At 46.1% G+C, this 15058-nt stretch overlaps 1 protein-coding gene across 1 annotated transcript; it reads left to right on the top strand.

The window, feature by feature from the left end:
- The first annotated feature begins 1236 nt into the window (after positions 1–1236).
- Positions 1237–10839, top strand: LOC144607225 (kelch-like protein 23). The gene is made up of 3 exons (XM_078423904.1): positions 1237–2129; positions 7093–7504; positions 10530–10839. Exons 1-3 carry the CDS (start codon positions 1241–1243, stop codon positions 10837–10839), a joined length of 1611 nt encoding a protein of 536 aa, XP_078280030.1. The 5' UTR covers positions 1237–1240.
- Positions 10840–15058: the final 4219 nt, after the last annotated feature.

Raw genomic sequence — 15058 nt, 5'->3', positions numbered from 1 at the left:
GGTGAAGTTAATGAACTCCATGGGTTCTGCATGGGTGCATGGGAAAGATACAGCACAGGAACCGGCCCTAAATGCCTGTGCCGAGCCTGATACCAAGCTAAACTAATCTGCACCCTATCCATACCCCTACATTTCCTGCATACCCAAATGTCTTCCTAAACCCTGATTCAGAAACAAGGTACTGCAAATGCTTGTTTACAAATAAAAGACACAAAGTGCTGGAGTAACTCAGTGGAACAGACACAACATGGACAGGTGATATTTTGGGTCGGAACCCTTCTTCAGGCTGGTTAGGTTGATTAATGTAAGAAAATAACTGTAGATGCTGGTACAAATCGAAGGTATTTATTCACAAAATGCTGGAGTAACTCAGCAGGTCAGGCAGCATCTCGGGAGAGAAGGAATGGGTGACGTTTCGGGTCGAGATCCTTCTTCAGACTGAAGAAGGTTAGGTTGATTGATTTGAATGAATGAATGAATGAATGAATGTATACGTTTATTGGCCAAGTATGCATATACAAGGAATGTGAATGAATGAATGAATACGTTTATTGGCCAAGTATGCATATACAAGGAATGTGCCTTGGTGCTCCGCTCACAAATGACAACACAAACATACAGTTAACAATTAAGAATAAAGCATAACCACATCAAAACAATAAGGATACAACATTACGGTCTAAACATGTGGGTGAAAATAAACCAGAGCAAAAAAGAGACTACAGACTTTGGATTTGTGCAGTTTTGTTGATCTGATCGGTTTAGTTTCATTGAGATTGATTTCTAAACTGTGATTTAGTTGGCAATATTCTATTTGCTTTTGTTTAGTGGTGGGGGGGTCCCAGCTTTCCCTTTGATTGTGCTAGGTTACTTACCTTACAGATGAGATGCTCCTCTGGTCAAACTTGGGTCAAACTTATGAGTCTATTAAAATAGGTTTGGACGCCAGACCTGTTTTCGCTTCGATCCGCTGTTCTTGGAGCAGTTTATTTTCTGCTCCGGACACCAGATATGTTTGGCTCTGGCCTGCGTTTGTTCCCCTGGCAGAGAGGGTTAAATATAGAGCAGGGGTCGGCCTGAGCTGAGGGGTGAGATGGCGGTGCCGGGCCAGGGGGAGATGGCGGTGCCGGGCCAGGGGGAGATGGCGGTGCCGGGCCAGGGGGAGATGGCGGTGCCGGGCCAGGGGGAGATGGCGGTGCCGGGCCAGGGGGAGATGGCGGCGACAGGCCAGGGGGACACGATGCCGGTCCCCGACGCCGTGCTGGAGGTGGGCCAGCGGCTATTCCATGTCAACAGGGCCGCGCTGTCGCGGGCCAGCGACTACTTTCGCGCCTTGTTCTTCGGAGGCACCAGGGAGCGGCCGGGGCGCCGCGTCGTGCTGCGAGGCCTGGACGCCGAGGCGTTCGAGCGGCTGCTGGCCTTCGCCCAGGGCGGCCGCGTCGGCATCGAGCGGCACAACGCGGCGGCGCTGCTGGAGGCCGCAGACTTCTTGCTCTTCGAGCGGCTGAAGCGGCTGTGCGGCGCCTTCCTTCAGCGCCAGCTCCGCGCCCACAACTGCCTGGGCTTCTGGGCCTACTCGAGGCGCTTCGCCTGCCCGGGCCTGGAGGCGGCCGCCCGCCGGGTGGCCCACACGCACCTGGCCGCCGTGGTGGCCGAGCGGCAGGAGCTGGCGCAGCTCCCCGAGGAGGCCCTGGCCGAGCTGCTGGCCAGCGACGACCTGTACGTGGGCGCCGAGGACGAGGTGTTCGAGGCCTTGGTGGAGTGGGCGAGCCAAGGGCCCGGCCGGGAGGCGGCCTTGCCTACGCTGCTCGGCCTGGTCCGGGCCCCCTTCCTCAGCCTCGCCTTCCTCGACCACCTCATCCAACGGACCACGGGCGGGGGCGGCGAGGACGACACTTGCAGCCGCCTGCTGACAACGCTCAACCGGGCCCTTCCCCGCCACTGGACGGCGGCCCAGGGCCTCCCCCAGTCCCAGAGGAGCCGCACCTACCAGACCCTCTACGTCCTCGGGGGAAGACACGAGCTGGAGCAGCAAGAACTCTTCCAATTCCACCCTAAAACCAACTCATGGCAAGCCTGCTCCCCTCTCCGCCGTAGAAACCTCACCCAGTACGCCGTGGCAGCAGTAGGTAACGCAAAAATGTCAAATACTCAGTGCATGTACACAACACACCGCAGTAATTCATCTCAAGCCCTTTCTACAGTCAACTATTCACTCCCATGCATTGGAATTACATTTAAGGTCACAAGTGATAGGAGCAGAATTAGGCCATTCGGTCCATCTAGTCTACTCTGCCATTCCATCATGGCTGATCTATCTCCTTCCTTAAGCCCATTCTCCTGTCTTCTCCCCATAACCCCTGACACCCAAAGACGTGTAGGTTTGTAGGTTAATTGGCTTGGTAAATGTAAAAATTTAATGTAAATGTAAAAGGGCGTGCAGCGTAGGTTCACTAGGTTAATTCCCGGAATGGCGGGACTGTCGTATGTTGAAAGGCTGGAGCGATTGGGCTTGTATACACTGGAATTTAGAAGGATGAGGGGGGATCTTATTGAAACATATAAGATAATTAGGGGATTGGACACATTAGAGGCAGATAACATGTTCCCAATGTTAGGGGAGTCCAGAACAAGGGGCCACAGTTTGAGAATAAGGGGTAGGCCATTTAGAACGGAGATGAGGAAGAACTTTTTCAGTCAGAGGGTGGTGAAGGTGTGGAATTCTCTGCCTCAGAAGGCAGTGGAGGCCAGTTCGTTGGATGCTTTCAAGAGAGAGCTGGATAGAGCTCTTAAGGATAGCGGAGTGAGGGGGTATGGGGAGAAGGCAGGAACGGGGTACTGATTGAGTGATCAGCCATGATCGCATTGAATGGCGGTGCTGGCTCGAAGGGCAGAATGGCCTACTCCTGCACCTATTGTCTATTGTCTATTGTCCCTAGTGGGTATAGGATAGTGTTAGTGTGCGGGGATCGCTGGTCGGCGCGGACCTGGTGGGCCGAAAGGGCCTGTTTCCGCGCTGTATATCTAAACTAAACTAAACCCGTACTAATCAAGAATCTATCACTGCTTTAAAAATGTCCATTGACTTGGCCTTCACAGTCTCTGACTAAAGAAATTCCTCTTAATCTCCTTACTAAAATTCTGAGACTATGACCTCTAGTCCTAAATTCTCCCACCAGTGGAAGCAGTTATGCCCACCATTGCTGAGACTAGATTTTTCGACCATGTCACTTAACTCCAGTTTTGGTTTAACAAATGCATTCAAAGCTGCCTTATGGGATTTAAATTTATGTCTCCAGATTATCATTCCTCTGAAGAAGGGTCTCGACACAAAACGTCACCCATTCCTTCTACCCAGAGATGCTCCTGTTCCGCTGAGTTACTCCAGCATTTTGTGTCTATCTTCGGTGTAAACCTGCAGCTGCAGTTCCTTCCTACACATTTTGTCTGTTATTCCACAGCTCTGGATGGTCCTCGCACTATCCAAGTTCTATCCACCAGAGGTCTTGCTATCTGATAGGGAGTTGTAAGAGTTTCCATCACCTTGTTGATGATTGAATGTAAATAATTGGGGGAGGGTCAATTGGCAGAATTGGATTTGACCTGATTCTGTAGCCAGTTTTCCAGTTTGGACAGAGGGTCAGAGAGTCATACAGCACGGAAACAGGCCCTTTGGCAATATTCATGCTTGAGCTGATAAATAAGTAATATTCGTGTTGCCAAAATTTAACAACTACAACCAGAGAGTTTAGTTTAGAGATACAGCACAAAACAAGTCCTTCGGCCCACCGAGTCCGCACTGACCAGCAATCCCCGCACATTAACACTATCCTACACCCACTAGGAACAATTTACACTTGTATTAAGCCAATTAACCTACAAACCAGTATGTCTTTGGAGTGTGGGAGTAAACCGAAGATCTCGGAGAAAACCCACGTGGTCACGGGGAGAATGTAAAAATCCGTACAAACACCGCCCATCGTCGGGATCGAACCCGGGTCTCTGGCGCTGCAATCGTTGTAAGGCAGCAATGCTACCGCTGTGCCACCCTGCTGCCCATTCTAGCCATCAACAGTTGCCCTTGACATCTCCCCACCACCAACATCCTAAAGGTCACCATTAACTAGAAACTTTATCAAAGGCGATATATATAATAGGACAAATGACGCACCTCTTGATACCCCAAAAGCCTTCCGTTATCCACAAGGCATGTCAGGAGCATGATGGAATACTCTTTACTTGACTGAAACTCGAATAATATTCAAGCTTAACATCATCCATGACAAAGCTGCTAACTTGATGGGCATCCCATTATTCATCTCAAACAGTCACGCTTTTCACCACTGTACACAACATCATAATAGTGTATGCCAATTACAAGATGTATTGCACTAACTTCACTAACTCAAAAATCCTTCCTGTCGACCGTCAGACATTGTGAGCATCACTACATCACCATCTGCACGTTCCTTTCTAAGTGACACATAACTCCACCTTGGAAATATTTTATTCCTCCTTAATTAGTGGGTCAAAACCTTACCTAATAGCACAGTTGAAGTAATTTAATCACGGATACATGAGCAGTCAAGGTAATAAATCACTGTTAACTGCTTGGGGACATTTTGAGATGGATAATAAATTATGTAATTGAGTGTTATTGCACATCCTTATGCTATACTTGACTTACATGCTAAGTTTCAGATTTCTAGATTGTTTAGTGGCTGAGTTGTGCACAGACATTACATTTTATAACATCTTGAGATTTTCCGCATTTAATTTTTTTTAAAGTATCCTAAATCCTTTGCTTTTCCTTAGTTAATTGTCAGCGATTTAGTCAATTGGACATTTGTTTCCATGCTGTACAACTCTCTGACGGTAACTTAACAGGTAAATGGTTACCTTATCTGATAAGGTAAAATATCATGATACAAATCTGAAGACAAGTTTGATGAATCTGAAGAAGAGTCCTGACCCGAAACACCCCATCCTTTTTCTCCAGAGATGCAGCCTGACCTGCTGAGTTACTCCAGCACTTTTTGTCTATCAGTGCTTACCTTTATTTGATAAAGATTTTCTCACAAGTTTGATGCATGATATCTTGCGACGTTAGGATTGTGGCTGAACATAATCATTTGGTATAGAAAATCTCACAACATATCATTAAACATAGGTAAGGGAAACCTCCTGCCTATTACCATTTGTCCATTCTACCTCGCACAATGAAACAGTATGTTTCTACGTTCAATGGCACTAGATAAAGGGCCATTGAACATAGAATGAGGGACTTCAGTACCAGATCTGACTAGGCCAGTGAAATCCAGAATCTAAACCAACACAAGCGATAAAACAACATGACTTTGTCCTCCCTCATTACAAATGCATCTGTGTATGGCAATATTGGCACATTGCAGGGTCCTGGTGGAGCCAAAAATCCAATTTATATTGGGGCCATAGTTCATTTTCCTTTGCAGCATTACCATAGTGATAAATGGGATGAAGTCAGACTATATCAGGCAGCCTAAAACTGGCCATCCATGGACTATTGTGGCCCATCAGCAGCAGAGTAAAACCTCACTACACACCATAACATGGCCTTGGTTATCCCTCACTCTATCATTGCCATCAAGCCAGGTTTCATCTTGTAGTAAAAGGGGACTGCAGATGCTGGTTTATACCAAAGGTAGACACAAAGTCCTGGAGTAGCTCAGCAGGACAGGCAGCATCTTTGGAGAAAATGGATAAGTCACGTTTCAGATCGGGTCTGAAGAAGGGTCCCATTTTCTCCAGAGATGTTGCGTGACCCGCTGAGTTATTTCCAGTATCTTGTGTCTATATCTCAGGTTTCATCTTGGTTCATTGAGAATTCAGGCTGGGAACAATACCTAATGTACCGAAAACTGTCTTCAGTAGTTGATGTAAAAGATCCTGTGCTACTGTAAGCGAGTTCGGTATCTCGCGCGTGCAAGGAATCATAGGATTTGTCAAAGGTCATTCGGGATAAACAAAGAGCGTTGCTAGTGATCGTGAATGCAGCTCTATATAAACTGTGTGTACGTATTGGGCGGAACTCTGTAAAAATAACATTTTCGGTCTGAGTTTTCGTCTTCTTTGTATCTTATATTGGTTATGGCTGACCCAAATGACGATGATATGACACTGGATGTTTTTCTGCGATGGAAAGTCGAAGCTTTGAAGCATTTTTTAGCGGACAGGGGGTTGAAAAAGACGGGACGAAAAGACTAACTCGCTGCTCTTCCTCACGCTGCATCGGACATGAAGGAGCTCGTGCTACTGACTGCCGGCGAAGAAAAACGTCGTCATGCTGATCAGTACAAGGAACTCTTGAAATGTGGAGAAAAAATTATTCCCGATCCCATGAGCGAACTGAAAGATGAGTGGCTTGGAGAATCGAAGGGACTAAACCTCTGGCCTCCCACATCCATCGTTGAGCTGTCAAATCATCTTGCCAGGCATGATGACACTAACCAGCCAGCTACTTCACTGAAGTCTCGCCTGCTTAGTGACTACAAAGAAGGCAAGGCCTATAGCTAATTTGATGCTAGATGGCTGAAAGAAGTCTTCTTCTATCCCGTATCTGATGATTCGGCATATGTGTTTTTTGAAAGCAGACTGTACACCTTCTGGAAGAGTAGGCCATGGGTGTGCATCGAGAAGTCATCTGGGATTATTCGAAGAAGCAAAACTGGAAAATACGTATGAAACGCAGGTCAAAACAATTATCGATCGTAATATATACACGCAGTAGCTCAGCTGGCGAGAATGTTTATACCGAATGACCTGGGCAAACTCTTGCATGCACAGATGTAATACCGAACTCGCTTATTTGAAGTGCAGCAGTGGAATGGAATGCTATCTCCAGTATTCTGCTTCATATTTAGGCTTTGCCAATTTTGCATTCTTTGCACACTCTTGTTTTAAAGCCGACATAATCCTGATTTTATTTGTACTTTAATAGATAAATAAAACATTTATTGGTGTTTTCTGGGAGATTGATTACCTTGAATGTATAGGCTTTGAATTTTAAGTCTCCCTTTGTGTGATGAAGTTGTTCCCTGTATGTCTCTGCACCAGGGAATCACATCTTTGTTACGGGCGGATACTTTCGAGACGAGGTGGTGTGGTACTGCGTGGACTGGGTGCTGATTTACAACTGCTGGGAGAACAGCTGGTCGCAAGGACCTCCCATGAAGCAATCCCGCAACTGGCACTGTGCCGTCGGCGCCGGCCAGTACCTTTACGTGCTGGGAGGAAGCACCGACGAGGCGGTGATAGGTGATGTGGAGCGCCTGGCGGTGACCCACTCAGAGTGGGTGGTCATGAGCGACATGGTGCAGCCCGTGGAGAGGGCGGCGGCAGCCAGCGACGGGGCCAGAATCTACGTGCTGTGCGGACTGGATGAGAACGGCGATGTCTACAGTGGGGTTCAGCGGCTACATGTGGACACGGATGTCTGGGACGTTATCTCCTTTTCGCCACAACCCCGGTACATCCTCATCATGTTTAGAGGGATATGGGCAGGTGGGATTAGTCTAGAGGGGGCATACTGATGCATGCGGACAACTTGGGCCTGTTTCCATGCTGCCTGACGCTATCTCACTGGTGGAATTCATTGCCACAGGTGACTATGGAGGCCAAGTCAATGGATATTTTTTCAAGGAGAGATAGATATATTCTTGATTAGTACAGGTGTCTGGGTTTATAGGGAGATGGCAGGAGAATTTTTAGATTTTATTAGATTTAGAGATACAGCGCGGAAACAGGCCCTTCGGCCCACCGAGTCCGCGCCGCCCAGCGATCCCCGCACATTAACACTATCTTACACACACTAGGGACAATCTTTTACATATTACCCAGTCAATTAACCTACATACCTGTACGTCTTTGGAGTGTGGGAAGAAACTGAAGATCTCGGAGAAAACCCACGCAGGTCACGGGGAGAACGTACAAACTCCGTACAGACGGCGCCCGTAGTCAGGATTGAACCTGAGTCTCCAATGCTGCATTCGCTGTAAGGCAGCAACTCTACCGCTGCACCACCGTGCCGCCGGGGTTAAGAGGAAGAGATAGATCAGCCATGATTAAATGGCAGAGTAAACATGATGGGCTGAATGGCCTAATTCTGCTCCTATCACTTATGAACATCACGTTACTAGCACATTTCCCCTTGACCCATTATCCCTTTGAAGCAGGGCCCCTACCCGAAACGTCACTTATCCATGTCCCCAAGAGATTTGTTCCTATTCCTTTTCTCCAGAGTTGCTGAGTTACTCCAGCTTTTTGTTTCAATCCCTTAGAGATGCTGCCTAACCTCATGTCTCCACTTCAACTAATTTGACCCTACAGAGTGCTGAGGTTCTTCCTTCACTCGTGTGTCAGCTCCTTTGGCTCTCGGCACAACAAAGGCTGTCTCCAGAATCTCTCCTGCTTCTTTCTTACACTCTTCTCTCTCCCCTCCCATCTCCCGCCCGCTCTTTTCATTGGGAAATGCTGATGTGGGCATGGGCATCCCAGTTTCTCAGTTCCCCATCGCTCGTTCTAACAGACATCCTTTGTGATTTTGAGCAACTTCTACTTTGATTCTCCTCACCCCCTCCAAGAGAAAGGAGGTTGTCTGGGACACGGAAAATTCCTGGCCATAAGGATAGGAGCAGAATTAGGCCATTCGGCCCATCAAGCTTACTCCACCATTCAATCATGCCTGATCTATCTCTCCTTTCTAACCCCATTCTCCTGCCTTCTCCCCAAAGTCCTGATACCCGTACTAATCAAGACCCATACTGGTATTGTCACCTGCTGGTGAAACATCTATGAGCCACTCGTATTCACGTGCTCTCCCTCGATATTTTTGTCCTCACACACCCGTGATTGTAATTCCTTGCAACAGTGAATTTCTGGCTGTGAATTTCCTCCCCATCACATGAATCGTGTGACCACCACATGTCCTTGTCTGACTCCTCCATCCTCTTGGTGATGATATCATCTGTCAACGGATATCTGCCATAATTTCACCGATTAATTACCCTTCTTCCCAGCCTGTTCCACTCCATCCGTGATGAGGCAGGTGAACGTAACTGCTGAAACGGCTTAGCAGTCTGTGTATTTATCACGAAGGTAGACACAAAATGCTGGAGTAACTCAGGAGCATCTCGGGAGAGAAGGAATGGGTGAGAAGGAAGAGTGGCAAGAAACGTCACCCATTCCTTCTCTCCCGAGATGCTGCCTGACCCGCTGAGTTACTGCAGCATTTTGTGTCTACCTTCAATTTAAACCAGCACCTGCAGTTTTTTTTCTCCTGTGTATTTATCACGTTACCTTGTCCCGTTATTCTACTTGTAATCATTGTAATCATTACCCCCCCCTTCCGTCCCACCATGAACTTTGTTGTGGTTGCCCCCCCCCCCTCCCCGTGCACCACTGTTTGCTACATTAGGTTGCTACATCAGTAACATTTCCCCTTTGACACATCAATTCTGTTGTCCTGTTCCCAGCTGCCGGCTGACCTCCGGAGTGCCCCCAGGTTGTTATGTTTATGACAAACACCACATGCAGGTTGACCTAAAGTCGACCCTATTCCACACATTATTGCAAAGATAGATACAAAGTGCTGGAGCAACTCGGGTCAGGCAGCACCTCTGGAGAACACGAATAGGCGACGTTTCGGGTCGGGACCCTAACTTCAGACTGATGCTGCCTGACCCACTGATTTACTCCAACACTCTGTGTCTGTCTTTGGCATAAACTGCATCTGCAGTTCTTTGTTTCTACCTATTACAGGCCAAACCTTGCCTGTGATGGGGCTGCAACTGCGCATGAGGAGGCCGAGGCTTAATGAACGCCTTCATTTAAACTTCAGATAGGCTGGTTTAAACTTCAGACAGACACAAAATGCTGGTGTAACTCAGCTGTGACAGGCAGCATCTCTGGAGAGATGGAATGGGTGACGTTTCGGATGGAGAGAAGGGTCTCGACCTGAGACATCACCCATTCCTTCTCTCTTGTATACACTGGAATTTAGAAGGATGAGAGGTGATCTTATCGAAACGTATAAGATTATTAAGGACACGTTAGAGGCAGGAAACATGTTCCCAATGTTGGGGGAGTCCAGAACCAGGGGCCACAGTTTAAGAATAAGGGGTAGGCCATTTAGAACGGAGATGAGGAAAAACATTTTCAGTCAGAGAGTTGTGAATCTGTGGAATTCTCTGCCTCAGAAGGCAGTGGAGGCCAATTCTCTGATTGCATTCAAGAGAGAGCTAGATAGAGCTCTTAAGGATAGGGGGTATGGGGAGAAGGCAGGAACGGGGTACTGATTGAGAATGATCAGCCATGATCACATTGAATGGCGGTGCTGGCTCGAAGGGCCGAATGGCCTCCTCCTGCACCTATTGTCTATTGTCCTGTCCCAGCTGAGTTACCCCAGCATTTTGTTTCCATCTGAAGTTTAAACCAGCCTCTGCAGTTCCTCCCCACACGACTAACACTGGCTTTTCCCTTTTACCCGTTTGAAGGTACGATCTTTGTGCCACTCTCCTGAACGGTGCATTATATGTCGTGGGGGGTCAGACATTCCGGCTGGACATAGACACCGACGAGTGGACCCCGGTGGACGAGGAATGCTTGAGTCAGAAGTTCTTCAACGGTTGTGCTACTGTCAACGGGAGGACGTTTCTTCTCGGGGAGAGGAGGGGGAACACGTCGATCCCGAATATGATTCTTTTCGATCCTTACACCGACACCTGCCAGGCGGTGGACACGGCTGTGCCCTGCGCCCTCCCTGTACGGGGCTGTGTGGCCATCCGAAAGTTCAACACGACGTAGGTGTGAGGGAGACACGCAGGCATCGTTTAATGCAAGCAGCGTGCAGTTAGTTAGTCCCCCCTCCCCACACTACCCCAGTCAGTAGTGGAGGTCGACACTGGGCTCCCACCGTACAGCCGGGATTATAATGGCAACAGAATCCAGAATCACTTTTTCCAATTTTCTGTCGAAAAGGCATGCGAGACCGACCCAGAAAATCCAGGTAGAAATGATTAAATATTAGCTCCTACTACAGGCTGTTCTCTCCATGGCTCCTTCGGTAAGCTACCCGTTATCCTCGTTCATCATTATCTATCTCCATACCGTCTTGGTTACAATATTCCAGCACCCAGACTCTTGCTTGCCTCGTTTGGTAAATTCTAGTTCAGTGCTTCTTAAACTATTTCAGTGTCATTCACCTTTGAGTCTTTGTCACAAAATTTCATTCACTCTCGACTAAATTTTCTTATGTTTTTTTGGTAATTTTCGTCTTATTCTCCCTTGTGTATAATTTTATCTATATTAAGTCATTCAGCCCTCTTGTTTTATTCACCCTTGGGTGAACTATTCATCAGTTTAATAGACAATAGGTGCAGGAGGAGGCCATTTGGTCCTCGAGCCAGCATCACCATTCAATGTGATCATGGCTGATCATTCTCAATCAGTACCCCGTTCCTGCCTTCTCCCCATACCCCCTGACTCCGCTATCCTTAAGAGCTCTATCTAGTTCTCTCTTGAATGCATTCAGAGACTTGACCTCCACTGCCTTCTGAGGCAGTGAATTCCACAGATTTACAACTCTGACTGAAAAAGCTTTTCCTCTTCTCCGTTCTAAATGGCCAACCCCTTATTCTTAAACTGTGGCCCCTGGTTCTGGACTCCCCAACATTGGGAACATGTTTCCTGCCTCTAACGTGTTCAACCCCTTAATAATCTTATATGTTTCGATAAGATCCCCTCTCATCCTTCTAAATTCCAGTGTATACAAGCCTAGCCGCTCCAGTCTTTCAACATACGACAGTCCCGCCATTCCTGGAATTAACCTAGTAAACCTACGCTGCATGCCCTTTAAGAAGCACTGTTCTAGTTCATTCGAATCTCCATACTTGTTGCCCATTGCCTCCCCTTGCCGTCAGATTGGTAACTTACTGGCCAGCTCCCGCCCTAAACTTAAATCATCCTGTGTCCACATTCCTCCCTAATATCACAACAACATCTAACTCCTTTAGCCAGGTCCATCCCCTCTGTGTCTTTGACTTCTAAGTGCTTACTTCTGTCCAAGCCCACCCCCTTTCACCACAATTGGCACTGTGGCTTCAACCAGTTAGCCCTCACCTCGGGAAATACTGTTGAACTACAGCCACAAGGTAGTGGGTATATGGAACAAGCTGCCAGAAGAGAAGGCATTTATAATACCATTTAAAAGACAGGTACATGGATAGGAAAGGTTTTGAGGGATATGGGTCAAACACAGGCAGATGGGACTCATGCAGATGGGGCTTGATGATCGGTTGGGGCAAAGGCTCTGTTTCTGTGCCATATTACTCCACCTTTAAGATCCTCATTAAACAGTAGATCTATTTTTTCTGCCACGAAAGAAATGTTGTGTGTCTGGCAAATGAAAGATCCTGATCAATGTTCTGTAGCAAAATAACTGCAGATGATGGTACAAATCGAAGGTATCACAAAATGCTGGAGTAACTCAGCAGGTCAGGCAGCATCTAGGAGAGAGGGAATGGGCAACATTTCGGGTCGAGACCCTTCTGTACGCTGTGGAAATAATTTGATTCAAGTAGCAGTAATGTCAGATCAGTATGAATGTGTTTTAATATGACTCAGTTTATTCTTGCACATATCTTCATCTGCTTTCCCGGCCTTATGGGTCAAGGATGGTTCCAAGGTAGCTGGGGGTGGAACAGTTGACTCCACATAGCTCGAACAAGTGGTGGGTCATAAGGACCTACTTTGCTATTCAATCATGGCTGATCTATCTCTCCCTCCTAATCCCATTCTCCTGCCTTCTCCCTATATCCCCCGATACCTGTACTGATCAAGAATCTACCTCTGCCGTAAAAAATATCCACTGACTTGGCCTCCACAGCCTTCTGTGGTTACTTGGTTTGCTATGCATTGTTTACATAGAACCAGTGTGCCTTCTCAGACGCTCGTTCATTTTAAGCAGGCACAGGCCAGGGATTCTCCGAATGCCCATGGTCAGTGACCAAGTTACTAAAACTACACTGTCAAGTCTCATATCACAGCCATTACCTTTTGAATTTACAGTCAAGGCTGGCAAGACATGCCCTCATTAATAATGTCCAGCAATAGATAGATTTAGTTAATCTGGAATGTCCAGGTAGGTCTCTTTGTGCCAAAAACAAGTTTGCACTTTGTGTGCTAGTTGGATCCAATGCCCACAGCAGTTTTTGTGGTAGAGTGCCAGAAAAAGGTACCGGTTTGCATTCAAGGATGTGCAACACCAAATTTGGACCCTAGTACCACACTCTGCAATGAAAGCTGTTGGCCTTGGACCAACAGTTCGTCATTGTTAATGTTCCCTCTGGTGGTTTGAGTAGGAAGTGCAACATTTGCCACAATACAAAAGTTGCTGCAGTTCGATCTTGACTCTGAACAGACCTTTATGCTGTTTGCACACAGATATTGCCAATCTACATCATGGTAAATTTCCATCTGTACATTAGTTCCAATGTTGAAGGGAAACAGCATAAAGAGAGTCTGCAAAGTATCAGTAAAACAAGGAGGGTATTTAAAAAGTACATTTAAAACTAAAATAAAATTCATATTCTACTTTTGGAAATACTGACCTGACAGAACATTTTCACTTCCATCATTCCACGCTTTTTAAATGAAGTATTTGCTCCACTACATCAATTTTTCCCACACACTGATCTAAATAGCTCAAATCACTTGGTATTCCCAATGCTAGCCACCAAAATAAAATCAATGTGATCTGTTCAATTTTTTTCAAAATTGAAATATTGTCTGCATCCTGATGTCAGTAAATTTTAATCATCCAACTCGTGTTACTGGACTACCTCAGAATAAAAAGCACAACACTGTTCGTGCCTAGTAAAGTTGATGGATAGACAAAGATCATCAACTGTTGCTGAAAATTCCAAGGACCTTTCCTAACAGTTGAGCTCATACTATACCTCTCGTTTTGATAAATCAAATTCTTTACCTTCAGTCTGAATAATCACACGTAATACTGCATGAGCACATCAGATTTATTCCACCATGGGGTTCTTCCCGTGAGGATCTCCAGACAGAAAGTTTATTTCTTAGTAACAACTCCTTATATGGGTGCGTGTGAAAGTAGGAAAAGTTTTGAATCCACTCTAGGTAAATTGATGCGTTTCCCCAAAAGCATGTGACTTATATTAATGGTTTGGTTTCTGAGCATGTGACCTGTATTAATGATTTTGTTTTCTCTGTATTAGATTTGTAATTGGTCCTTAATTTTATCTGTTACGCCCCTTTCTCCTTTCTGTATAAAAAAGTAAACAATCGTGGAAAAGTTGTTCTTCCCCTCTCCTGAGTTGAGATCTTTGGTAACGGGAGACAAATAGCAGGCGGGGCAGTAAAGGGTTCATAAATAAGGTGGATAGGTTTAGATGCCTTTATTTTTGCTTTCTCAGAGGAACATCCCTTCCTCCCGCACTTCCCAACACCTTCTAATAATAATAATACATTTATTTTATATGGCGCTTTTCAGGAAACTCAAAGACGCTTTACAGAGCAAACAAGACATAAAAACAAACAAACAAACAAAAGATTTATCCAGATGGAGAAGATTTATCTTCTCAGGGTATCATTGTGCCTCTTAAAAAGTCACATCAGGGACAATTTTATGGTCTAGCCTCCAGCCACTGCAGAAACTGGAATATACAACTCAAGATGAAAATGTAGTGGAATAGCAAGGGAAGCAATCTATTGATCGGATTGCAATTTTTTTGGATAAGATGATAAGCACAGCCACTTTCCCCAATGTTGGGGGAAAAGTAAACAGTAGTATATACATGGGAGAAAGTGACATCTTGCAGTTTATAGTTTACAGGTCCTTGTTCTTAAACTTGGTTGCCTCAAATGTTCTCATTGTAATAGTAATTACACTTTTAGGAATTTCACAGGCATGAAAGATGAACAAAATGTCAGTGCTAGTTCTTCCATAATTTTGGATGTGAGCTTTAATCCCGGGATATCTTTTTCCAAAGATTAG

The sequence above is a fragment of the Rhinoraja longicauda genome, chromosome 28 (genome assembly GCF_053455715.1).
Source record: "Rhinoraja longicauda isolate Sanriku21f chromosome 28, sRhiLon1.1, whole genome shotgun sequence".
Lineage (NCBI taxonomy): Eukaryota > Metazoa > Chordata > Chondrichthyes > Rajiformes > Arhynchobatidae > Rhinoraja > Rhinoraja longicauda.
Note: the sequence above shows the minus strand (reverse complement) of the source record. Positions and strands in the feature narration are given on the sequence as shown.

Bases quoted from the DNA above. Each gene is read 5' to 3' on its own strand.
- LOC144607225 (XM_078423904.1), top strand. From the start codon at position 1,241: ATGCCGGTCCCCGACGCCGTGCTGGAGGTGGGCCAGCGGCTATTCCAT. The intron at 2,130-7,092 runs GTAACGCAAAAA...TCTCTGCACCAG, and splicing joins GTACGCCGTGGCAGCAGTAG to GGAATCACATCTTTGTTACG. The intron at 7,505-10,529 runs GTACATCCTCAT...ACCCGTTTGAAG, and splicing joins TCCTTTTCGCCACAACCCCG to GTACGATCTTTGTGCCACTC.